General features: G+C 38.8%; 1 protein-coding gene across 5 annotated transcripts in view; it reads left to right on the forward strand.

Moving 5' to 3' along the window:
* SERAC1 (serine active site containing 1) overlaps window positions 1-25,903 on the forward strand; it is an 86,118-nt gene that overhangs the window by 24,402 nt on the left and 35,813 nt on the right. For 3 of the 5 annotated variants that reach the window (XM_027082422.1, XM_027082429.1, XM_027082439.1), the window contains exons 2-5: window positions 17,743-17,841; window positions 20,344-20,380; window positions 22,982-23,118; window positions 25,686-25,775. In XM_027082422.1, the coding sequence (XP_026938223.1) occupies window positions 17,751-17,841; window positions 20,344-20,380; window positions 22,982-23,118; window positions 25,686-25,775 (355 nt within the window). In that variant the 5' untranslated portion in view covers window positions 17,743-17,750. Of the gene's footprint in view, window positions 1-114; window positions 360-17,740; window positions 17,842-20,343; window positions 20,381-22,981; window positions 23,119-25,685; window positions 25,776-25,903 lie in introns of those variants that run through there. The other 2 variants (XM_027082427.1, XM_027082433.1) reach the window with 2 other exon arrangements.

The following is a 25,903-nucleotide window of genomic DNA, read 5'->3' on the forward strand; positions in this document are numbered from 1 at the left end:
CTTCTTGCTTCTGCTGTTTGCTGGCTGTTGGATGAGGCTATCTAACAGGCTTATGCAAGTTTCCTGATGGGAGGGACTGGTGGTGGTTAGAGGTGGGTGTTGCTCTGGTGGGCAGAGCTCAATAAAACTTTAATCTGCTTGTCTGCTGATGGGTCGGCCTGGGTTCCCTCCCTGTTGGTTGTTTGGCCTGAGGCGACCCAGTACTGGAGCCTACCGGGTTCTTTGATGCGGCTAATGGCAGACTTTGGGAGGGCTCACGCCAAGGAGTACTTCCCAGAACTTCTGCTGCCAGTTTCCTTGTCCCCACAGTGAGCCACAGCCACTCCCTGCCTCTGCAGGAGACCCTCCAGCACTAGCAGGTAAGTCTCGTTCAGTCTCCTGTGGGGTCACTGCTCCTTCCCCCTGGGTCCCGATGCATGTACTACTTTGTGTGTGCCCTCCAAGAGTGGAGTCTGTTTCCCCCAGTCCTGCCAAAGTCCTGCAATCAAATCCCGCTAGCCTTCAAAGCCTGATTCTCTAGGAATTCCTCCTGCTGTTGCCCGACCCCAGGTTGGAAAGCCTGACGTGGGGCTCAGAACCTTCACTTCAGTGGGTGGACTTCTGTGGTATATGTGTTCTCCAGTTTGTGAGTCACCCACGCAGCAGTTTTGGGATTTGATTTTATTGTGGTTGTGCCCCTCCTACCGTCTCATTGTGGCTTCTCCTTTGTCTGTGGATGTGGGGTATCTTTTTTGGTGCGTTCCAGTGTCTTCCTGTCGATGATTATTCAGCAGTTGGTTGTGATCGGTTCTCTCACAAGAGGGAGTGAGCATACGTCCTTCTACTCCACCAACTTGAACCAGTCTCAATGATTCAAAATTTTTTAGAGGATACTGCACTTATAGTTATAAAATATTGGCTATAATCCCTGTGCTGCACTGTATACACTTGTAGCTTATTTATTTTATATGTGGTAGTTTGTACCTCTTAATCCCCTACCCCTATATTGCCTCTCCATATTCCCTCTCCCCACTGGTAACCACTAGTTTATTTTCTATATCTGTAAGTCTCTTTTTTATTATAATCACTAGTTTGTTTTGTTTTTTAGATTCTACATATAAGTGATAACATGCAGTATTTGTCTTTCTGTGTCTGATTTATTTCACTAAGCATAATACCCTCCAGGTCCATCCATGTTGTTGCAAATGGCAAAATTTCATCCTTTTTTTTTTTTTTTTTTTTTGCGGTACGTGGGCCTCTCACTGTTGCAGCCTCTCCTGTTGCGGAGCACAGGCCCCAGACATGCAGTCTCAGCAACCATGGCCCACGGGCCCAGCTGCTCCGTGGCATGTGGGATCCTCCCAGACCGGGGCACGAACCCACGTCCCCTGCATTGGCAGGCGGACTCCCAACCACTGGGCCACCAGGGAAGTCCAAAATCTCATCCTTTTTTAAGGCTGAATATTATTCCATTGTATATATACCACGTCTTCTTTATCCATTCATCTGTTGATGGACACTTAGGTTGCTTCTATATCTTGGCTATTGTAAACAATGCTGCTATGGACATTGGGGTGCATGTATTTTTGAATTAGCATTTTAGTTTTATTTGGATATATACCCAGGAGTGTAATTGATGGATCATATGATAGTTCTGTTCTTAGATTTTTACAAAAAATATTTATTTATTTATTTATTCATTTGATTGCACCAGGTCTTAGTTGCAGCAGGCAGTCTCCTTAGTTGCTGCTCACCAGCTCCTTAGGTGCGGCCCGTGTGCTCCTTAGTTGCGGCAGATGGGCTTCTTAGTTGTGGCATGCTTGTGGGATCTAGTTCCCTGACCAGGGATCGAAACCAACCCCCCTGTATTGGGAGCATGGAGTCTTAACCACTGCGCCACCAGGGAAGCCCCTGTTTTAGTTTTTGAGCAACCTCCCAACTGTTTCGACAGTAGCTGCACCAATCTACATTCTCACCAACAGTGTATGAGGGTTCCCTTTTCTCCACTTCCTTGCCAGCATTTATTATTTGTGTTCTTTTTGATGATAGCCATTCTGACAGGTGTGAGGTGATATCTCATTGTGGTTTTTATTTACATTTCTCTCATAATTAGTGATGTTGAGAATTTTTTTATGTGCCTGTTGGCCATCTGTGTATCTCCTGTGGAAGAAATGTCTATTCATGTCTTCTGCATTCTTTAATTGAGTGTTTTAAAATGTTGAGCTGTATGAGCTGTCTATATATTTTGGATATTAACCCCTTATAGGTCATATTATTTGCAAATATTTTCTTCCATTCGGTAGGTTGTCTTTTCATTTTGTTGATGTTTTCCTTTGCTGTGCAAAAGCTTTTATGTTTAATCAGGTCCCAATTGTTTGTTTTTGCTTTTGTTTCCTTTGCCTTAGGGGACAGATTCAAAAAAAATATTGCTACAATTTATGTCAAAGAGTATTCCGTCAGTGTTTTCTTCTACGGGTTTTATGGTTTCAAGTCTTACATTTAGGTCTTTAATCCATTTGGGGTTTATTTTTGTATATGATGTTAGAAAATGTTCTAATTTCATTCATTTACATGTAGTTGTCCAGTTTTCTCAGTGCCAATTATTGAAGAGACTGTCTTTTCCCCATTGTATATTCTTGCCTCTTTTGCCATAGATTATTTGACTGTAAGTATGTGGGTTTATTTCTGGGCTCTGTATTCTGTTCCATTGATCTATGTCTCTTTTGTGCCAGTACCATACTGCTTTGATTACTGTAGCTTTGTAGTATAGTCTGAAGTCAGGGATGTGATTCCTCCAGCTCTGTTTTTCTTTCTCAAGATTGTTTTGGCTATTTGGGGTCTTTTTTGTTTCTATACAATTTTTAAATTATTTGATCTAGTTCTGTGAAAAATGCCATTTGTATTTTGATAGGGATTGGATTGAATTTGTAGATTGCCTTGGGTAGTATGGTCATTTTAACAATATTAATTATTCCAATCCATGAATATGGTATATCTTTCCATCTGTTTGTGTCATCTTATGTTTCTTTCATTAGTGTCTTATAGTTTTTTGAGTACAGGTCTTTTACCTCAGGTTTATTCCTAGGTTTTAAATTCTTTTTGATGCTATTGTAAATGGGATTGTCTCCTTAATATCTCTTTCTGACAGTTCATTGTTAGTGGATAGAAATGCAACAGATTTGTGTATATTAATTTTGTATCCTGTAGCTTTATTGAATTCATTAATGAGCTCTAGTAGGCATCTTAGTAATTTCTATGTCTGAAGTGTCATGTTATCTGTAAACAGTGACAGTTTTACTTCTTCCCTTTTAATTTCGATTCCCTTTATTTCTTTTTCTTATCTTTCTTGTGGCTAGGACTTCCAAAACTATGTTGAATAAAAGTGGAGAGAGCAGGCATCCTTGTCTTGTTCCTGATCTTAGAGGAAATGTTGAGGTATGTTCCCTCTATACCCACTTACTGGAGTTTTTTTTTTTAATCATAAATAGATGTTGCATTTTGTCAGAAGCTTTTTCTGCATCTATTGAGGTGATCATATCGTTTTTATTCTTCAGTTTGTTAATGTGATGTATCGCATTGATTGATTTGTGGGTATTGAAAAATCCTTGCCTCCCTGGGATAAATGCGACTTGATCATGGTATATGATCTTTTCAATGTACTGTTGGGTTCGGTTTCCTAATATTTTGTTGAGAATTTTTGCATCTGTGTTCATCAGTGATATTGGTCTGTAACATTGTTTTGTGATATCTTTGTTTGGTTTTGGTATCAGGGTGATGCTGGCCTTGTAGCATGAGTTGGGAAACATTCCTTCCTCTGCAGTTTTTTGCAATAGTTTGAAAGGGTAGGTGTTAACTCTTCTCTAAATGTTTGGTAGAATTCACCTGTGAAGCTATCTGGTCCTGGACTTTTGTTCATTGAGAGGTTTTTTTAAAAATTACTGATTCAATTTCATTAATGGTAATTGGGCTGTCCATATTTTCTATTTCTTCCTGGTTCAATCTTGGGAGATTGTACATTACTAGGAATTTGTCTGTTTCTTCTAGGTTGTCCATTTTATTGACATACAGTTGTGCATAGTAGTCTCTTATGATCCTTTGTATTTCTGCAGTGTCAGTTGTAGCGTCTGATTTCTAATTTTATTGATTTGGACCCTCTTTTTTTCTTGACGAGTCTAGCTAAAGGTTTATAGATTTTGTTTAGCTTTTCTAAGAACCAGCTCTTAGTTTCATTGATCTTTTCTATTGTTTTCTTAGTCTGTATTTCATTTAAATATGCTCTGATCTTTATGATTTCTTTCCTTCTACTAATTTTGGGTTTTGTTTGTTCTTCTTTTTCTAGTTCCTTTAGGTGTAAGGTTAGGTTGTTTATTTGTTTTCTTTCTTGTTTCCTGTGGTAATCTTGTATTGCTATAAACTTCCCTCTTAGAATTGCTTTTGCTGCCTCTCATGGATTTTGGATCATTGTGTTTTTGTTTTCATTAGCCTCCAGGTATTTTTCTGATTTCCTCTTTGATTCCTTCAGCGATCCATTGGTTGTTTAGTAGCATATTGTTTAGCCTCCACACATTTGTGGAGGTTTTATGCAGTTTTTTTCTTATAGTTGATTTTTTTTCTTTTAATAAATTTACTTAGTTATTTATTTTTGGCTGTGTTGGGTCTTTGTTGCTGCATGCGGGATTTTCCTAGTTGTGGAGAGCGGGGGCTACTTTTCATTGAGGTGCGTGGGCTTTTTCTAATTGTGGCGAGCAGGGGCTGCTCTTCATTGAGGTGCACGGGTGTCTGATTCCAGTGGCTTTTCTTGTTGTGGAGCATGGGCTCTAGGCGTGCGGGCTTCAGTAGTTGTAGCTTGTGTGGGCTCTTAGAGCGCAGGCACAGTAGTTGTGGCACACAGGCTTAGTTGCTCTGTGGCATGTGGGATCTTCCCGGACCAGGGCTTGAACCCATGTTCCCTGCATTAGCAGGCGTATTCTTAACCACTGCACCACTAGGGAAGTCCCTTGTAGTTGATTTCTAGTCTCAGAGTTGTGGTCAGAAAAGATGCTTGATCTTTTTAAAAATTCACTGAAGCTTGTTTTCTGGCCTGGTGTGTGATCTATCCTGGTGAATGTTCCATGTATACTTGGAAAGAATGTGCATTCTTCTGCTTTTGGATGGAATGTTTTATATATGTATATATAGCCCATCTGGTGTAATGTGTCATTTAAGGCCAGTATTTCCTTATTGATTTTCTGTCTGGATGATCTCTCTATTGATGGAAGTGGGGTGTTGAAGTCCCCTACTATTATTACCGTTGATTTCTCCCTTTATGTCTGTTAATATTTGCTTTATGTATGTAAATGCTCCTATGTTGGGTGCATATATATTTATAAATGTTAAATGTTCTTGGATTGATTCCCTTATTCATTATGTAATGTCCTTCTTTGTCTCCTGTAACAGTCTTTGTTTTAAAGTCTATTTTGTCTCATTTAAATATCATTACCCTGGCTTTCTTTTCTTTCCATTTGCATGGAATACCTTTTACTATCCCCTCACTTTCAGTCTTTGCATGTCTTTAGATCTGCCATGAGTCTTTTGTAGGCAACATATATACAGGTCTTGTTTTTGAATCCACTCATCCACTCTGTGTCTTTTGATGGGACCACTTAGTTCACTTACATTTTAAGTAATTATTGATATGTATGTCTTTATTGCCGTTTTGGTAATTATTTTTAGCTTGTTTATTGTAGTTGTTTTTTGTTCCTTTCTTATTCTCTTGTTATTTGATGACTGTCTTTAGTGTTTTGCTTGGATTCCTTTCTCATTTTTTGTGTGTGTATCATAGATTTTTGGTTTGTTGTTATCATGTGGTTTATGTATAACAATCTATATATAGTGTGTGATTGTTTCAAGTTGCTGATCTCTTCATTTCAAGAGATGTGCCTATGATTAAGCACAGGGCTCGAACCCGTATCCCCTGCATTGGCAGGCAGATTCTTAACCACTGCACCACCAGGGAAGTCCAGGGAAGGGGTTTTAAAGGCAAGGTGAGGGAGGGGGCCCTGGGGAATGTGATCAGCTTGTGCACAATTTTCTGTTTGGTAGGAGGTGAGGTGACCAGGTGACGCCCCAGGGCTTAATCATAGGCCCCTGTGCCTATGATTACTGTTTTTGACATCATATTTTACATCCAATTGTTTTGTGTATCCCTTAGCTGCTTATTGTGGATACAGATGATTTTACTACTTTTGTCTTTTAACCTTCCTATAGCTTTTTGTGTGGATGATCTGCTGCCTTTACTGTATATTTGTCTATACCAATGAGCTTTTTCTTTCATAATTTTAATGTTTCTAGTTGTGGAGTTTTCTTTTTCGCTTAGAGAAGTCACTTTAACATTTTTTGTAAAGCTGGTTTATATTTTCTGGTTATTATATTATATTATATTTCTCCTGCCTCTGTGGGAGATTCTCCAAGATCAGCATGTAGGTCTGACCCAGGCTCCCTTCAAATTACTGCTTCTGCCCTGGGTCCCAGAGGGCATGAGATTTTGTATGTGCTGTTTAAGTGTGTGTTACTGAACCAAACTTGGGTCCACTCACCTCACATACAGCGAACCTAGTCTGCTGGCCCAGGTTGTGGTGAAGGAAAGTACAGCATTTATTGTGAGATACCAAGAAAGTAGTACAGGCGCCTCTAATGGTCAGAAGACCCTAACTCTGTGATGGCTTTCAGGGAAGCCATTAAAAAAAAAGTTTTTTTTTAATTAATTAATTAACTGATTAATTAATTTCTGGCTGTGTTGGGTCTTTGTTGCTGCGCACGGGCTTTCTCTAGTTGCGGCGAGCGGGGGCTACTCTTCAGTGTAATGCGTGCGCTTCTCATTGAAGTGGCTTCTCTTATTGTGGAGCGCAGGCTCTAGGCGTGTGGGCTTCAGTAGTTGTGGCACGTGGGCTGAGTGGTTGTGGTGCACAGGCTTAGTTGCTCCATGGCATGTGAGATCTTCCTGCACCAGGGCTTGAACCCGTGTCCCCTGCATTGGTAGGCAGATTCCTAACCACTGTGCCACGAGGGAAGTCCAGGGAGGGGGTTTTAAAGGCAAGGTGAGGGAGGTGGCCCTGGGAAATGTGATCAGCTTGTGCACAATTTTCTGTTTGGTAGGTGGTGAGGTGACCAGGTGATGCCTCAGGGCTTAACATTAAAATTTCTTTTTCTTAGCTTGCCATATCCTTCTTTTACAATAACATTTCTGTAAGAAAAATGAGAGAACGACTGTCAGAAAGAGAGCAGCTTTCTCTTTAATGTAATAAAAATTTCCCACGGACTGGAAAGGAAGAAAACCAACCGATGATTCCTGAACGGTGTTTGCATAGTCTCTTGTTCGTTGCACTATTCTCTTTTCTCCCTTGTCTACCATTATCTGTACTCAGTGGAATTCTTTAGCACTCTCTTGCAAGACCTGCTGGACTAGTTCAGATTTTTCCTCCAATCCAACTGTCCTCAACTTACACAGTAGAGTGGGGGGTGGGGGAGTTAGTTCCAGTTCCTGTATATATAGTCACCTACATCAGTGTTACCATACATTTATTTTTTTACATTACAGTTTCCTGACTGTACCATAATTGCACCAAATTCCTGTGTCATTCATACTAAAGGTGTTATTGTTACAATACCCATCAGATAGAACGCCTGTCTCATTACTGACTCTTTCTCAGCGGAACGTTCCTTTTCCCATATACCATATGTTACCTTTTTTTTTTTTGCGGTACACGGGCCTCTCACTGTTGTGGCCTCTCCTGTTGCGGAGCACAGGATCCGGAGGTGCAGGCTCAGCGGCCATGGCTCATGGGCCCAGCCGCTCTGTGGCATGTGGGATCCTCCCGGACCGGGGCACGAACCCGTGTCCCCTGCATTGGCAGGCAGACTCTCAACCACTGCGCCACCAGGGAAGCCCACCATATGTTATCTTGTATGGGGGTCTTTCTTGTAGGCCAAGTCAGAGTGGTCTCTGAGTCCCACTGGGTTTGAGGGCAGAACCAAATGTTGCTTTTCAAAGTGCAGCTCAACATTGAGACTTGCGTCCAAATGTGGGGCACAGCTTCATTATTCACCAGGGCCCAGTGGCTTCCCATAGGCAGTATGTGCTGTCTCTGGAAAATGTTCCTGTCCCCTTTGCCTACCAGTTGTACTACCTGATATAGCCCCTTTTTATTAATCCAGGGAGCTGAGGCCATCAAGGCGCAGTGGTGTAACTTACAGTTACTGCTCAAAATATCCCATCGCCCAGGGTGGGGCCGTAGGTTTTCCAAAGCTTGGCTTTCTGGCTTTCTGCACCCCAGTATAGTGGACCATTGCTTACTTGCCACTTTGGCTTCCAGTTGGATCAGCATGCTCAACAAGCTTTGCTGGGGGTTTACATAGGCCTGTTCCCAGAGGAGGTACTTGGCCTTTTCGCCATTATTTTCTGGGTCTGAATGCAAGTGTGAAAGAAGTGGGTACTTCAGTTCCAGAGTAGTGTAATTATAGTGAAGGAGTAAAGTAACTTTATCTTGAGAAGGAGTCAGAACTAGCCTCCAGGATCAAACAAAGGCAGGGTTTTGGTACACAGATAATATGACTTTCCTCCAGCAACAGAAAAATTACAGTCCTTACCTTAATGTAAGGAGCCATCCCCTTTGTTTCTTACTGTTTCTTCTAAAGAGGACTTCAAGATCTGTTAATGGCTTTTAGCAGCAGTTTTCTCCTTTATTGTGGTGATGGGCAAGAGGGATCGCCCCTTCAGTGGGGAGTGTATCCAAAGCTTAACATCTTCAAGTTTGACAGAAGAGTTAGTTACTAGCAAAACCTGATAAGGCCCCACCCACTGGGGTTGTGGTTGGTTTTCTGGGAGTACTTCTTTCCAGGTTTTTCAAAGCTCCCTCTTCCCCAGGTTTTATCTGATGATGGGGGAAATCTGTAGGGTACTTCATCCTGTTATTGGCAAATCTATGAATAGCATTCAAAACTAATTCCAGTGTTTGTACATACCTCATAGTATCTAATTCTTTTACTTCTGATCAGAAATTTGTCTGCCTAGCAACTCAGAATAGAGGAATGGTCTCTTGTACAGTATCTCATAAGGACTCAATTGGAGTCTGCTTCTAGGGGCCACCCTGATTCTAAACAGTGCAAGTGACAATATTTTGTCCCATGTTAAATCAGTTTTTTGACAGATTTTGTCTACAGTCCTTTCAAAGTATAATTCCTCTTCTCCATTTTCCCAGTTGACTGGGAATTCCATTTTATTCCAGGTTGCTCTGAAACCCCTTGTGTACTACTGTCAACAAAAGCTCATCTGTTGTCACTCTGAATTGAACTGGAGAGTCCAAACCTGGGAATTATTTCTTTAAGTAAGGACTTCATTCCCTCAGAAGCCCTTTCTGTCTGACACAGGAGTGCTTTCACTCGGCCTGTAAAAGTGTCTACCATTACCAGTAGATAATGAAAGTTTCCTTTAGTCTTGGGCATAACCATGAAATCTACCTGCCAGTCTTTCCCTGGGCTTCCCCCCTCACCACCCCCAACCTCCTGAATTCCATATGAGGGGGAGGAGGCCTATTTCTGGTGTTATTTTTAACACAAGTCAAGTACTTCTGTATAACCCTTTGAACAGTCCTGGACATAATAGGTCCTTGCATAAAATCTTGTATCCATTATAGGGTGGCGTCCCTCCCATAGTGGGTGTTCTGATGGAAAGAGCTAAACACTTCTTCCATTAAGCTTTCAGGAATCAAAACCTTTACTTGGTTATTAACCAGCCGCATTCTGGGTTCCAAATGGGTAGGGTTGAATCCCTTTTTATACAACATAGTTAACAAGCTTGATATAATGGATTTACTAAATTTTGCCCATAACGAAGAGTAAGTTTATATGATACATTTATAAATATTGATTGCAACTAGGTAACAAAGCAAGTCTCCATAATTCCAAAGAATCTATGTCATATAGCACAATAAAAAGATAATCTTTAGAAATTTTGTATGTTTAGAGACTAAAAACAAACTAATCCGTGGATTAGAGAAAATCACAGTGGAAGTATCAGGACTTGTGAAATTGAAGTAAAGCAAAACTTAGAGGGGAATTTATGGTCTTAAATGCATTTATGAAACAGCAGGAAATGCTCATAATATGTTAAGTATTACTGAAGAAGATGCAAAAAGAACAGAGTGAATCCAAAGAAAGAAGAAAATAGTGAAGAGCAGAAATAGAAAAAAAAACAAAATAAAATAGAGATGCTCAGCAAAAGCAGTAGATGATAAAAATTAATAAATGATTTTTTTTCTATTAATAAGCTTTTAGAAGACTGCTCAAGAGTAAAAAAGAAGAGGCACAAATAATGCTAGGAACAAAATGGTAGGCAATTTTGGGATAAAAAGATCATAGGAATAGCATGAACAGCTTTATGCTAATGATTTTGAAAACTTAAATGCCCATTTTCTTGAAAAATAGATATTATCAAGACTAATTCAAGAAAAAAGAAAATCTAAACTAGTAATTTAAAAAATAAGTGACTCTGGGACTTCCCTGGTAGTACAGTGGTTAAGAATCTGCCTGCTAATGCAAGGGACACGGGTTCGAACCCTGATCCGGCAAGATCCCACATGCTGCAGAGCAACTAAACCCGTGCACCACAGCTACTGAGCCTGTGTTCTAGAGCCACGAGTCACAACTACTGAGCCCACGCACCTAGAGCCCATACTCCGCAACAAGAGAAGCCACCACAATGAGAAGCCTGCGCACCACAGGAAGAGTAGCACCGGCTCGCTGCAACTAGAGAAAGCCTGCACACAGCAACGAAGACCCAATGCAGCCATAAACAAACAAACAAATAAATTAATTAATTAAATAAAAGTAAAAATAAGTGACTCTAAAAAGAGGCACATTGGACTTCGCTGGTGGCACAGTGGTTGAGAGTCCGCCTGCCGATGCAGGGGACACGGGTTCATGCCCCGGTCTGGGAAGATCCCACAGGCCGCGGAGTGGCTGGGCCCGTGAGCCATGGCCGCTGAGCCTGCGCGTCCGGAGCCTGTGCTCCGCAACGGGAGAGGCCACAACAATGAGAGGCCCGCGTACCGCAAGAAAAAAAAAAAGAGGCACATTAGCAACCAAATGCAATATGTGGACCTTGTTTAGATCCTAATTCTAACAGGCCAATAGTGCATAACAGAAGTTTATGAAATAATTGAAACATTTGTTGGATATTTGATGATACTAAGGAATTTTTTTCAAGGGGGACATAATGATGGTTAATTTTTTTTTAACCATCAGTAACATTCTACAGTATTTACAGGTTATATATTACATGACATTATGGATTTGCTTCAAAATAATTGAGTGTTATGGTGGTGGAAAGTGAATGTGGGTTACAGTATAGATTTCACTGTTCAGTACCATAGCCACTAACCATGTGGGTATTTAAATTAAAATTAATTAAAACTTAAAAGACTGAAATTTCAGTTCCTCAGTCACATTAGCATATTTTCACACTAGTGGTGTATAAATAGGAAATATCTATCATGCAGAAGTTCTATTGGATAGAGCAGGTGTAGATGAAACAAGATTGACCATGTGTTGACAATTTTTGAAGCTGAGTGATGGGGTTGAGTTTATTATTCTGTCTCTATTTGTATATATTTGAAATTTTCCATGAAAAGAAGAAACAAAGAAAAACCATGCATGACCTTTGTGGAGAAAATTACAAAAGATCTAAAAGAAGAATTGAAGATACACCTTTCATGAATGGAGGCACCCCACATGATACCAGTTCTCTCCAAACTAATCTGTAAATTCAATTCAGTTCCAATAAAAAACCCAATAGCGAGGGCAAACAGCAGAAACAAGGAGAACTACAATCCTGCAGCCTGTGGAACAAACACCACATTCACAGAAAGATAGATAAGATGAAAAGGCAGAGAGCTATGTACCAGATGAAGGAACAAGATGAAATCCCAGAAAAACAACTAAATGAGGTGGAGATAGGCAACCTTCCAGAAAAAGAATTCAGAAAAATGATAGTGAAGATGATCCAGGACCTTGGAAAAAGAATGGAGGCAAAGATCGAGAAGATGCAAGAAATGTTTAACAGAGACCTAGAAGAATTAAAAAACAAACCCACAGCAAACATCATTCTCAATGGTAAAAACTGAAAGCATTTCCTCTCAGGTCAGGAACAAGACAAGGATGTCCACTCTCACAACTGTTATTCGACATAGTTTTGGAAGTTCTAGCCACGGCAACAGAGAAGAAAAAGAAATAAAAGGAATACAAATTGGAAAAGAAGTAAAACTGTCACTGTTTGCACATGACATGATACTATACATAGAGAATCCTAAAGATGCCACCAGAAAACTACTAGAGCTAATCAGTGAATTTGGTAAAGTTGCAGGATAAAAAATTAATGCACAGATCTCTTGCATTCCTATACACTAATGCTGGAAAATCTAAACGAGAAATTAAGGAAACACTTCTTTTTACCATTGCAAGAAAAAGAATAAAATACCTAGGAATAAACCTACCTGAGAGATAAAAGACCTGTATGCAGAAAACTATAAGACACTGCTGAAAGAAATTAAAGATGATACAAACAGATGGAGAGATATTCCATGTACTTGGATTGGAATAATCAATACTGTGAAAATGACTATACTACCCAAAGCAATCTACAGATTGAATGCAATCCCTATCAAATTACCAATGGCATTTTTTACAGAGCTAGAACAAAAAATCTTAAAATTTGTATGGCGACACAAAAGACCCTGAATAGCCAAAGCGGTCTTGAGGGAAAAAAACGGAGCTGGAGGAATCAGACTCCCTGACTTCATACTATACTACAAAGCTACATCAATCAAGACAATATGGTACTGGCACAGAAACAGAAATATAGATCAATGGAACAGGATAGAAAGCCCAGAGATAAACCCACACACATATGGTCAACTAATCTATGACAAAGGAGGCAAGGATATAGGATGGAGAAAAGACAGTCTGTTCAATAAGTGGTGCTGGGAAAACTGGACAGCTACATGTAAAAGAATGAAGTTAGAACTCTCCCTAACACCATACACAAAAATACACTCAAAATGGATTAGAGACCTAAATGTAAGACTGGACACTATAAAATTCTTAGAGGAAAACATAGGAAGAACACTCTTTGACATAAATCACAGCAGGATCTTTTTTGATCCACCTCCTAGAGTAATGGAAATAAAAACAAAAATAAATAAATGGGACCTAATGAAACTTAAAAGCTTTTGCAAAGCAAAGGAAACTACAAACAAGACGAAAAGACAACCCTCAGAATGGGAGAAAATATTTGCAAACCAGTCAACAGACAAAGGATTAATCTCTAAAATATATAAACAGCTCATGCAGCTCAATATTAAAAAAAGCAAACAACCCAATCAAAAAATGGACAGAAGACTTAAATAGACATTTCTCCAAAGAAGACATACAGATGGCCAAGAAGCACATGAAAAGCTGCTCAACATCACTAATTATTAGAGAAATGCAAATCAAAACTACAATGAGGTATCACCTCACACCAGTTAGAATGGGCATCATCAGAAAATCTACACATAATAACTGCTGGAGATGGTGTGGAAAAAGGGGAACCCTCTTGCACTGTTGGTGGGAATGTAAATGGATACAGCCACTATGGAGAACATTATGGAGGTTCCTTCAAAAACTAAAAATAGAATTACCATGTGATCCAGCAATCCCACTACTGGGCATATACCCAGAGAAAACCACAATTCAAAAAGACACATGCACCCTGATGTTCATTGCAGCGCTATTTACAATAACCAGGTCATTGAAGCAACCTAAATGCCTATCGGCACACGAATGGTTAAAGAAGATGTGGTACATATATACAATGGAATAGTACTCAGCCATCAAAAGGAATGAAATTGGGTCATTTGTAGAGACGTGGATGAATCTAGAGACTGTCATACAGAGTGAAGTATGTCAGAAAGAGAAAAACAACTATCGTATATTAATGCATATATGTGGAACCTAGAAAAATGGTACAGATGAACCAGTTTGCAGGGCAGAAATTGAGACACAGACGTAGAGAACAAATGTAGGGGCAAAGGGGCAAAGCGGTGGGGGGGTGTTGGTGTTGGTGTGATGAATTGTGAGATTGGGATTGACATATAAACACTAATATGTATAAAATGGATAACTAATGAGAACCTGCTGTATAAAAAAATAAGTAAAATAAAATTTAAAAATTAAAAAAAATTAAAAATGTAGGAGATTGCCAAAAAAAATAATTCCCAATAGCCAAGATAATCCTGCCAAGAATGGGGGCAGGGGTACTCACTCTAGAACCTATCAAGGCTTATTTTAAAGGTATAATAATTAAGAAAGGTGTTATATTATTGATGCAGGGTTAGACAAATGTGTTAGTGGAACAGAATTCTCCAGAAAGGGACCCTAGGTAGATTAGACCTTGGTGTAGGGAAAAGTCATTTCTAATCAATAGGGAAACTATGGTTTAGTAATAAATGGTCTTGGGATATTTGATTTCTAGAGTATGATGATTTGACTTTAGACATCCTGGGTTTTAGGTGTTTGTGGTGCTTCAAGGTGCAAATATGCATTAGGCAGTTGAATATATGTGCTTAGCAGAGAGACTTGAGTTAGTTATAGAGACTTGGGAATCAAAAGCTTACAGGTAAAGCTTTGTGATGAAAACACTGAAATTATTTAGCACGAGAATATAACATGAGGAAAAAAGAAGAGCACAGGTGGAACCCACTGAAACACTAATATTTAAGGGCTGGGTAGAGGCAGCAGAGACAACTGTAAGCTCAGTAAGAGCAGGGAGTTGTGCTGCTTTATTCACATCTCAGGTGTCCATCACTGACAGGTGGTAGGTGCTCAATAACTGAATAACTCTTTGTTGAATGAGTAATGGGATGGAGCAGCCAGTAATAGGGGAATCAAACTAGAAACCAGGTGTCATAGTAGCTAGAGGAGACAAGGAGGGAGTAGTCAAATGCTTTAGACAAAGACAGTAGGATGGTGACTGAAAAGTGGATTTAGCAGCAAAGATGTCACTGACTGGTGACCTTGGGGAGGGCTGTTTCAGCGCTGGAGGAAGACACACTGGGGAAAGAATCTTAGGAAAGGGAGGTGAGAGAAGTGGCAATAGCTGGAGGGCACTTGGGTAGACTGAGGTTTTACTTTTTTTTTTCCAATTGTTTGTTTTTGTGTTTTGATGGGAGCATATTGGACATCCAGTATTTAGTGGGGAGGAGTAGAAAGAACTGATAGGGCGTGTGTGAAAATTAAGAAGAGAAAGACAGATAATGAATCAAGGTCCACATGGAAGGGAAAAAATGATATCTAGAACATAGATGGTACACTTCCCTTTGAAAAAGGGATGAGACCTTTTCCTCAGAAACAGGAAAGAACAGTGCAGATAAAAATCCATTTGGAATCTGGAAAAGGCGATGCAGATAAAGATATGCAAGTCGGCCAGCATAGATTTCCTGTGATATTAGGAAGCGTAGGCTTGAGGGTGCCTTACTTGCATGGGCCCCTGTGAGTGCTAGGAGTTACTAGGAGTTGTAATGTCTTAGGGAGGGAGGAACACCAGAGTGTAATCCTGAAGTATTTCTATGTAAGCATTTCTGACAAATTAGCTAATGAAATCCCAGAAGAAAGGTATCAAAATTTCTAAGACTCCAGTAATTTATTGTGATATCTTTTCTCATTCTGAATCACTTTCATTTTAGTACCTAATTTGATATTTGTGGTTTTGTGGTGTTTTTTTTTTTTAAAGGAACCTCCCCTCTCCCCACTATTTGAATAAATGTTGATTCCTTCAATACCTGGATCAATCCCTGCTTGTAGGTATGGGGGCAGAAGTTGAGGGGGTTCAGAGTCGTAATTTTCTGAGTGAAATAAGAGACAAGATCATTTGAAAAGGATGCAGGCAGGGTAGGATGCTTGGCAGAGTATGTGGGTATTTAGAGCAGTCATCATGGGGATGAGAAGAAAACTGATTAAGGACAGGCAAAGGCATTCTGAGAGCACACTCCCAGTTTGCCTTTTGTCCCCCTGCCCCCAATTTTGGCTGTCCAAGTGTAAGAACAGAGAAAACACATGTTTCAGGTTGGGGCTGCAGGATAGTAGGAGGAGGACTCTGGTATGTTGAGGAAGCAGGTAGAGAGAGAGGTTGCAGTGATACACCCTGGAGTCGAGGCTGGGTGGGGAAGGAAGTACAACCATGGGATGGATGCTCACCCCCAGAAAGCAAGGATGGATGGTTTATTGAGACTGGAGAGCAGTGAGCTGGAAATAGTCAAGACGCTGAGAGAGTTGAAAGAGAGTTAGAGTTAGTTTATTCTGGAAAAAGCTGAAAGAGCCAGTGATGTCATTTGAGGAAATCTAGAGGGAAATAAGATGAGGAAGTATATTTCCACTATACTCATTCAGATCTAGGACTTGGTGGGAGGGGAACCTGCTGGCAGGTGGTTTGTTTAAGTTAATACCATGAAGGTTTTTAGGCCAGAGAAGTAATAGTAAACAATATTCGTATAATGTTTTATAGTTGACCACTTTCATAGTAGATGTTGGGATTGAAGGAAGCAGTATATTTTTGCTCTGCATTTTTGTTTTAGTCAGAAGTTTTCATGTAGTAACTAAAATGAAAATCTATACGTAAACTCTTAGTTTACATCGCATTCTGCCTTGGTTTTATAAGCACCTACTTCGTTGCTGTCTTTGTATCATTTTTACCATTATCCTGTGTCTCATAGAGAAGTAGCAGCAACCCTTTAAACAGTGAGAAAATAAGATACAATGACCTTTAAAACAGTGACCTTTACAAGTTTATCTGTTGCCTAAACTAGTTTGCTTAGTCATCAATTGAGGTACTAGAATTACAAGAAAAAATGTTTAAGCTTTTTATTTTGTGTTATTGCTAACAGATTTTCTTACACATGTACACCAAGCAATTTTCCCCTTAATCCCTGTAAAGCTGCCAGAAGTTCTTAATGTATTAAACCAAAGACCATTTCTCACATGAGTTCCTCAAGGCATCTTCTTTCTTTTCTCTTATTGCAAAAGAAAAAAGAAGAAAGAAACGTCTCATCCAAAGACAATCTATGATTCTAGAATACTGAGTTGTTCTAGAAACCATTGCATCATATTTAGATCATCTTTACTCAGTTGATGAAATAGTTGAGCAAAAGAATAGTGATTAAATAGTTGGGCAACATCTCCTTCTTTGACAGGATGCCAACAAGTAACGATTACATTTCAAAGATTTTAAACAATGTTGGGTACCCTCTTGAAGGCCTTGGAGAAAAGCTAAATACTTCTATGGGTCCTAAGTATATCTTCCATTCAGAGCTGCTTTTCATTTCTGTAGGGACTTCAGTCACTAAAGATAAATATATCTATCTATATGCATATATATATTTTTAGAAGGCATTAACATTTTTTGATTCCTGTATTGATATTCTGATTAATAATCTCTTTTCCTTTTTCCTACTAATCATTGTTCACAGTTGGACACAGTTTGAAGAATAATCATTGAGGTACTAGCAAAATACTATTCTAATAAGTCTGCTTTAAATTTTTAGGGGAGAAATTTTTTTTCTTTAATTGAAAACTTTTTTTCCAGGTCTTGAAAAATCTAACTCTGTGGGCAGTCTACTGTGATTGTGACATGTTCTTATAGTTAAGAGAAATGTTTTTAATTAGATGCTAAATTAAACGTGTTATAATTGTTCTAAGCACACAGAATGTCCCTGGCTGCTTATTGCGTCATCTGTTGCAGAAGAATGGGAACCTCAACTCCTCCACCAAAAAGCAACACATATTGGAGAGATGTCAGTGAGTACAGTTTAAACAACAATATCTTCTTGTAGAAACAGTGATAGAATTGTGGTTAACTTTCCAGGGTTGTCCACAAAAACTTACTTAATCCATGATAAATCTCAAAGTTGTTTATGTCTTTTCTGTACTAAAGGTTCACCCCAAATTTGTACGCCCAGAGCCATGCATACTCCTTTTTCTTGGGAATCTTTTCCCTCCCCTATGTTTCCTGTCAGATTCATACTCATCCTTTTAAACTCAAGTGTCACTGCATTCTTTTTCAGCAGCCATTTATTAAGCTTCTGTAAAACATGGTGCCAGACACATGTATTAGGTTCTGGGAATTCAGTGGTGAACCAGGAAGATGTTTTGCTTGCCCTACAGGAACTTAGGATTTAGCACTAATCTACTGTCTTTATTTGTAAATCTTTATTTACATTACTTATTACTAATCTTTATTTGTAAAATGAGAATATTGGCCTAGGCCATCTTTCATTCATTCTACTATGTGCCAGGTCCTATTACTAGGCCCAGAGGATACAGTATTGAATAAGATGAAGTCTCTGTCCTCATGGAGCTTCCTTTTGATCGGTAAGAAAGATCAGTTTTTAGGATAGATCTTTTTCATCTAGAAAATTCTGTGATTTTGTATTTTAAAAATAAAAAGAGGAGTGGGACAGAGAAGGGAGCTTTTCTTCTCTCATCATTTCTAGCAAAACACACTCAAGAGTAGTAAATACTGTTTGAGGTAGGAGAAAAGGCTGTGAGTCTGTATTCTGTTTCCAGGGCTTAGTGAAAAGGAAACATCCTAGTAAGAAGAAACAGATGGCAGCAGTATAGGAGGAAATAAACTGGCCGTTCCCTGGGAAGTCCAGGAAGCCATCTTGGAATGAAAAAGGTCCCAGAGGGGCTGCACAGTCAAGAAACTCTGTGTGTCACAACTTTGGATCTCATCCCTGCAGAGGTTCTGGAACTGCCCTCTTTCCTGTTCTGGAACCACTGGGTCCTAGAGTTTGGGAGGAATTTCCATCTCCCTTGGCTGATGCATAGGGAAGTTGACGGAGGAAAGTTCCTTATCCCTCAGTATGGAGGAGAAGTGTGTTCTTGGCAGCATAAGTTGAAGGTCTGAACAAAGGGCTACCTACTTCTATACATCCAACAAATTATAGGTTACATAGATATTCATGAGCTGCCTGCAGTCCCTAACCGTCATGGGTAATATTAGTTAACATTGTGTTCAGTACATATAACAGAAACTAGACTATAATGGCTTAAATTAGTAAGGTTTTCATTTTTCTTACATAACAGGAAGTCAAGATGGAGACAATTTAGGGCAGGAATCACAGTTTAGCAATTCTCTCGTCTTCCTGCTCTATTATCTTATTGTCCTCATGGTCACAAGTTGTTGCTGAATCCCAGGACATCAAGAAGGCAGAAAGACCAAAAGCCATGTTACGAGGCTTTGTCTTTTTATTTGGGGAGGGATCTCTCCCTATAGACTTCCATCTATATGTTTATATAGATGTATTACATCTCTCTCTCTCTATGTGTATATATATATTGGCTACAGCTGTGTTGCACAGCCAGCCCTACCTGCAGAGGAGTCTTTAGGTAGTAATCAGGTATCTTCGAATATCTTTAGGTAGTAAAGAAATTTGAATATCTTTAGGTAGTAATCAGGTTGTGTTAGTAAGAATTAAGGGGCTTATGTGTATTGAATAGGCAGCTAGCTGTGTCTGCCACTAGGACTTTTTTTTTTTAATATTAAAAAGTTTTTTCCAAGTTCCAAACAAAAAATTTATAAATAAACTTGTAGAAAGTAACCTAAATATTTTTTAAAGGTTTTTTTGATGTGGACCATTTTTAAAGTCTTTATTGAATTTGTTACAATATTGCTTCTATTTTATGTTTCGGTTTTTTGGCTGTGAGGCATGTGGGATCTTAGCTCCCTGAATAGGGATCAAACCCGCACCCCCTGCATTGGAAGGAGAAGTCTTAACCACTGGACCACCAGGGAAGTCCCTAACCTATATTTTAAATGGGACTACCTATATATATATGGCACTTAACCACCAATTATAACATAATTTCTTTGGGAAGAATCACTTTGTGTCCCACTTCACAAACATAATCCCTTAATATAGTCTTAGGTAGTGATATGGAGAATTCTTCCCATTCCCTTATTTAACTGGTTGTGAGCTAAAAAAAAGTCAGGACAGTTAGCTCCCTGGACATTGCATTCAGTGAAAGCACTTTAGGCCTGGCAGTATCAGTAGTGCAGCAAAACGAGGGTTTCTTACTGATTTAGTGTGGAGGATGGCAGAATAAGAAGAGGTGGAGGAAGGGGAGAATTAGTATGAAATATAGATTATATTTTGGACTCAGTGCTTATTGGTTCATTTTTTGTATCTGGGAATAGGAAGCCATGTGTTGATAGTAAATGATTATATTAACGGAAAGATATCAATTTTTCCAATTGATATTCATCACATTAACTTTTTTTCCCCTTTCTTTTTGAAGGAAATATAATAAAGTTTACTGGATCACTTATTTTAGGGTAAGTGTCAACTGTGAAATATTAACTGGCTTTATGATACTACTGTTTGAAATCTCAGTGGAAGTGATTTACAAGTAGCATGGGGCACTGAAAGGGTACAGATTTTGGAATCTATAAACATATGGATTCATCCCTGGTTAATCACTGGTTCTACCACTTCAGTGTTGTCTTGATCCGGTTACTCTAACTCCTGAGGAGTGTTTTCTCTTGGATCGAGGTGTACGATGGGGATTCTGCCCATCTGGCACTGTTTCTCTGAGGGAAGCACTTGGCATGTACAGAGCAGGCACTCACTAATTAGCTTTCACACACCTAAAATCACATCTTGTGTTAGGTTATAAAGAGGGTGAAGAAGGTAAAAATCAACTATAGTCAGAATTACTTTTGAACATCCTTTAAGTCACCATAAAGCTCTTATGAAAGGAAATTGAGATTGACTGAGAAAACCAGTAGATTGACACTCTCATCTCATGCTGTTTCAGAGGCACATGCTTAATGATTGGAGTGACTGTCTTCCCCAAAATCGTTATTTTTCATTCTCTTTTCTTTCCTTTTTTTGGGGGGGCGGAGGATATATATGTTAAGTTTATGTCTAATACTGTTCTAGTGTTTTTGTTAATAATATTCTTTTTCATTAGTATAAATATAAAATCAACTCTTAGATGCTAAAATGATAAAGGAAATATATTTGGCATTTTATCCAAATACGTACATTTCTCCATGACATTGTAAGGTAAGACAAAATATATTTAGAAGATTTTTTCTTTTGACTCATTCCAGGCAAAAGATAAATGTATATTCTTTTCTATAGTGCAATTTCTTTGTTTATATCACAGTTATATTCAGGAATATAGTGAAAATTAATCACAATTTCTGGTAAAGAGTTTTGTCTTTCATGGAAAGCATGATAAAAATACTGAATAGATTTGTTCTTTTTGGCTGCTCAGATAGATTCCCCAGGAGAGGTGATGATTCTTGAGAGCTTTCTCTCTATTCTTCTGGTACTGGCCAGTGTCTGGCCTTTCTGTCTTACTTGCTTTTGCTTTAGGGTGGGAGGCTCAGAAAAAGACTTCATAAAACTGTGTGTTTCTAAGTTGTGAATCCGGACAGAGTGCAGCCTTTGTGTCTGGATTTAGTGTAGGTCAATCTGATTAGGGGAAAATCCTTCATTTTAGGATACACAACATTGTATTTCACTTTTTTTTTCTTTCCAGTTTTCTTTTTTTTTTTTTTTGGCTGCACCTTGCAGCTAACAGGATTTTAATTCCCCAAACAGGGTTGAACGCGGGCCCTCGGCAGTGAAAGTGCGGAGTCCTAACCACTGCATGGAATTACAGTGCAGTAATACAGGAATTCCCTGTATTTCACTTTTTAAAAAATATTTATTTATTTATATATAAATAATATATATGTGTTGGGTCTTCTTTGCTGTGTTGGGTCTTCTTTGCTGTGCGTGGGCTTTCTCTAGTTGCGGCGAGCGGGGGCTACTCTTCCTTGTGGTGCGCGGGGCTTCTTATTGCGGTGGCTTCTCCTGTTGTGGAGCATGGGCTTTAGGCACACAGCCTTCAGTAGCTGTGGCTCGCAGGCTCTAGAGCACAGGCTCAGTAGTTGTGGCGCACGGGCTTACTTGTCCCGTGGTATGTGGAATCTTCCCAGACCAGTGTTCGAACCCGTGTCCCCTGCATTGGCAGGTGGATTCTTAACCACTGAGACACCACTGCGTCCCCTGTATTTCACTTTTAATATTTGATTTTAGGTATAACTCTTAGGAGAGGAGAAATTTTCATATGCTGGTGATAAGGAGTACAAATTGGCTAATCTTTGGAAAAAAACAGTTTGGCACTATCTAGTAAAGTTGAACAATATATATATACTTTCAGAAAGTCTGCAGTTTTACTTCTAGATATGTATCCTAGAGGAACATATACACATGCATACAGTGTAGATGTATACAATGTGTAACAGTATTATTTGTAATAGACTCAAGCTATCGATAGAAATTCCCTAAATTGCCCGTCTGTGGTAGAATGGATAAATAAGTTGTAGTATAGCTATACAATGGATGAATCACATACCATGTGAAAATATAAATGCATGAACTCCAGATACATGTAACAACATGGATGAATCTCACAAACAGAAGGTGAACTAAAGAATACATACAGTGTGATTTCATTCCTGTGAAGTTCACAGACAGACAAAACTAAGCCCTGTTGTTTAAAGGTTCATGTTTAGGTGGTGAACTGTAAAGAATAGCAAGGATATTACTATAATAAGACCCAGAATAATAGTTAGCTATAGAGATGAGAGAGTGGGTCAGGATCAGAGAGGGATGCACTGTGGGCTTCTAGGTACTATTAATGTTTTTTTTGCCTGGGTATGGTATTGCAGCTATTTATTATTATTTGTAAGCTGAAATGTGTGTATACATTTATACATATATATGTATAATGTATGTTATATGCACATTACTGTATATACGTTATGTTTCCCAATAAAAAAGAAAGAAAAAGTTCTACAAAAAGCTTAATTAAAAAAAGAGTGGCTCCTGTGTTATATTTAGAGCATATATTTATGATGAATTTTTTGTTTCTTTTTAAGAGGTTCTTTATTTATTACATATGAAGTTCTGGCCTTGAAGAAGTCTTTGACATTAGATACTCAAGTGGTAGAAAAAGAAAAAATGAAGTCATATATATATGTGCACACAGTTTCTTTAGATAAAAGAGAAAATCACGGTAAGTTTATGGTAAAGTAATCCCATCTTCGTGAAAAATGGAAGCTACTTATTGAATTTAAAAATGAGTATTTAGGAATGTAAATTGGTACAAACACTATGGAAAACAGTATTGAGATTCCTTAAAAAATTAAAAATAGAACTACAATAGAACCAGCAATGCCACTCCTGGGTATTTATCCAAAGACAATCTAAAAGATTATGCACCCCTCTATTCACTGCAGCATTATTTACAATAGTCAAGATATGAAAGCAACCTAAGTGCCCATCAGTAGATGAATGGGTAAAGAGGATGTGGTACATATATACAATGGAATATTACTCAGCCATAAAAAGGAATGAAACCTTGCCATTTGCAACAACGTGGATAAACCCAGAGGATATTATACTAAGTGAAATAAGTCAGAGAAGGACAAATGCTGTATTATTTCACTTATATGTGGAATCTAAAAATAAAACATGAATAAACATAACAAAACAGAAACAGAATCGTTTCTACAGAGAACAAAGAGGTGGTTGCCAGAGGGGTGGGGTGAGGGGAGGAGAGAAATAGGTGAGGGCGGTTAAGAGGTACAGACTTCTGGTTACAAAATAAATGAATTATGGGTATGAAGTGTGGGGAATGTGGTCCATAATTATGCAATACCTTTGTATGGTAACAGATAATAACTGGACTGAGCATGGTGATCATTTTGAAATGTATAGAAATATGGAATCACTGTGTTGTATACCAGGAACTAACACAGTGTTGTAGGTCATTATACTTCAAAAACAAACAAACTCATAGAAACAGGGATCGGGTTTGTGGTTACCAGAGGTGGGGCATGTGGGGGAAGGGGAATTGGATGAAGGGGGTCAAAATGTACAAACTTGCAGTTATAAGGTAAATAAGTACTAAGAATGTCATGTATAATATTAATAAATATAAATGTAATTAACACTGCTGTATGTTATATATGAAAGTTGTTAAGAGAGTGAATCCTAAGAAGTTCTCATTACAAGGAAAACATTTTTTTTCTTTTTCTTTGATTTTGTATCCATGTGAGATGATAGGTGTTCACTAAACTTGTTGTGGTGATCATTTCATGATGTTTGTAAGTCAAATCATTGCGCTGTTTACCTTAAAGTTATGCAGAGCTGTATGTCAATTGTATTTCAGGAAAACTGGAAGGAAAAAACTATGAAAAATAAAAAATGAGTATTTAAAGCACAATATTAATAAAATAGGTTCAGCTAACTCTACGAATCACCAAACCCTATGAGAACCAAGTTCCTAAAGAATTAATTGAAGATAAAATTTTGGACTTTCATATTTAACCCGTATTTGCAGCTCTCCTATAACTAAGTCAGGTGAAGACTAGCCAGCTTTTTTTTTTTTTTTTGCGGTACGTGGGCCTCTCACTGTTGTGGCCTCTCCCATTGCAGAGCACAGGCTCCAGACGCGCAGGCCCAGCGGCCATGGCTCACGGGCCCAGCTGCTCCGAGGCATGTGGCATCTTCCCAGACCGGGGCACGAACCCGTGTCCCCTGCATCGGCAGGCAGACTCTCAACCACTGCGCCATTAGGGAAGCCCTAGCCAGCTTTTTTAATCTAAACTTGGAGTTCCTCACCTTCATGAGACCTGTCGGTTTGGAGGCTTGTCCTCAGTTTAGCAAGCATAAAAACATGATTTTGTCACTTAGCTCAGAGGTATTTTTGCTCTAAGGCATTTATTCATGCACACTAAACTCATGAGATGGATTCACAAGTATGAATACCAACTTATTTACAGAGGGAAAAAATCTGTCGTTAAGGCTGGAAAACCTGTCTTTACTAGTCAGAACACTCCCCTTCTCCATATTTTGGTCACATGGAAACCCAATTAGTAATCAGATGATTGCTTGGTGAACATGAGATTTTGGGGCAGAGGAGTGTCTTTTCATCAGGATATGGGTAGCTTGGGGAGTCATCACACTAGATTTACAGCTGCCTGTTCTACACTGTCAGCCAGAATAAGCATGCCTGTGAGCACTTTACATTCCCTGAGTGGGCAGGTTCTGCTGCTCCCCTGTCTACAGCTATATGTATCACCACTCTCTCCTGTTTGTGTTTATTGTTATTTCACCTTCCTATTTCAACGTGCTTTTATCGTGTGTTACAATTTCAATTACACAGATAATTTTTATAGCATATAATTTACCTATATAGTAAAGCTTAATCTCATTAGTAAGGTATCTCTAAATTTCACTTTGAGAGTGGTATTTTTAAGTGACATTTTCCTGAATGTAGTTAATCCTATGTTGTATATGAGGATTTTTGTTAGTTTTAGTTAGTGTTTTTGCTTCTGATTTGTTTTTACTTTTTCGCTGACTAGGAAAGCAGTGTTTTTTGGGGGATCTAGAGTTCTGTGTTCCCATAATGGTTTTAGTTGCTTTAAATAGTGACAGTAAAAAGAGAAAGATGCTGTTTTATGTTTTCTTTTTGAAAAAATGGGGGTTTAGTTTATACATTTTTTTCTTTGAAGTATTGGAGCATACTTAGCATTAAGAGTACCTACCTGGTATTATTTAAATTTGTAATCATTTTAGGAATCACCTACCAGGCAAGAAAAGAGCTTCACAAAGCAGTAAGAAAAGTATTGGCAACATCAGCCAGGATATTACGGGGTCCATTTGCTGGTAAGTATCACATATTTAACTGAGACTCCTTATCAGTAATCTGAAAGTCATTTGATGATCAACCTGAGATTTTTTTCCCATTTCTTATACTAACATTTATTATACCTATGGAAAATTGAGGAACATTA

This window comes from Aethalodelphis obliquidens, unplaced genomic scaffold (assembly GCF_003676395.1).
Source record: "Aethalodelphis obliquidens isolate GAN/ISIS:26980383/991018 unplaced genomic scaffold, ASM367639v1 scaffold3, whole genome shotgun sequence".
Classification (NCBI taxonomy): domain Eukaryota; kingdom Metazoa; phylum Chordata; class Mammalia; order Artiodactyla; family Delphinidae; genus Aethalodelphis; species Aethalodelphis obliquidens.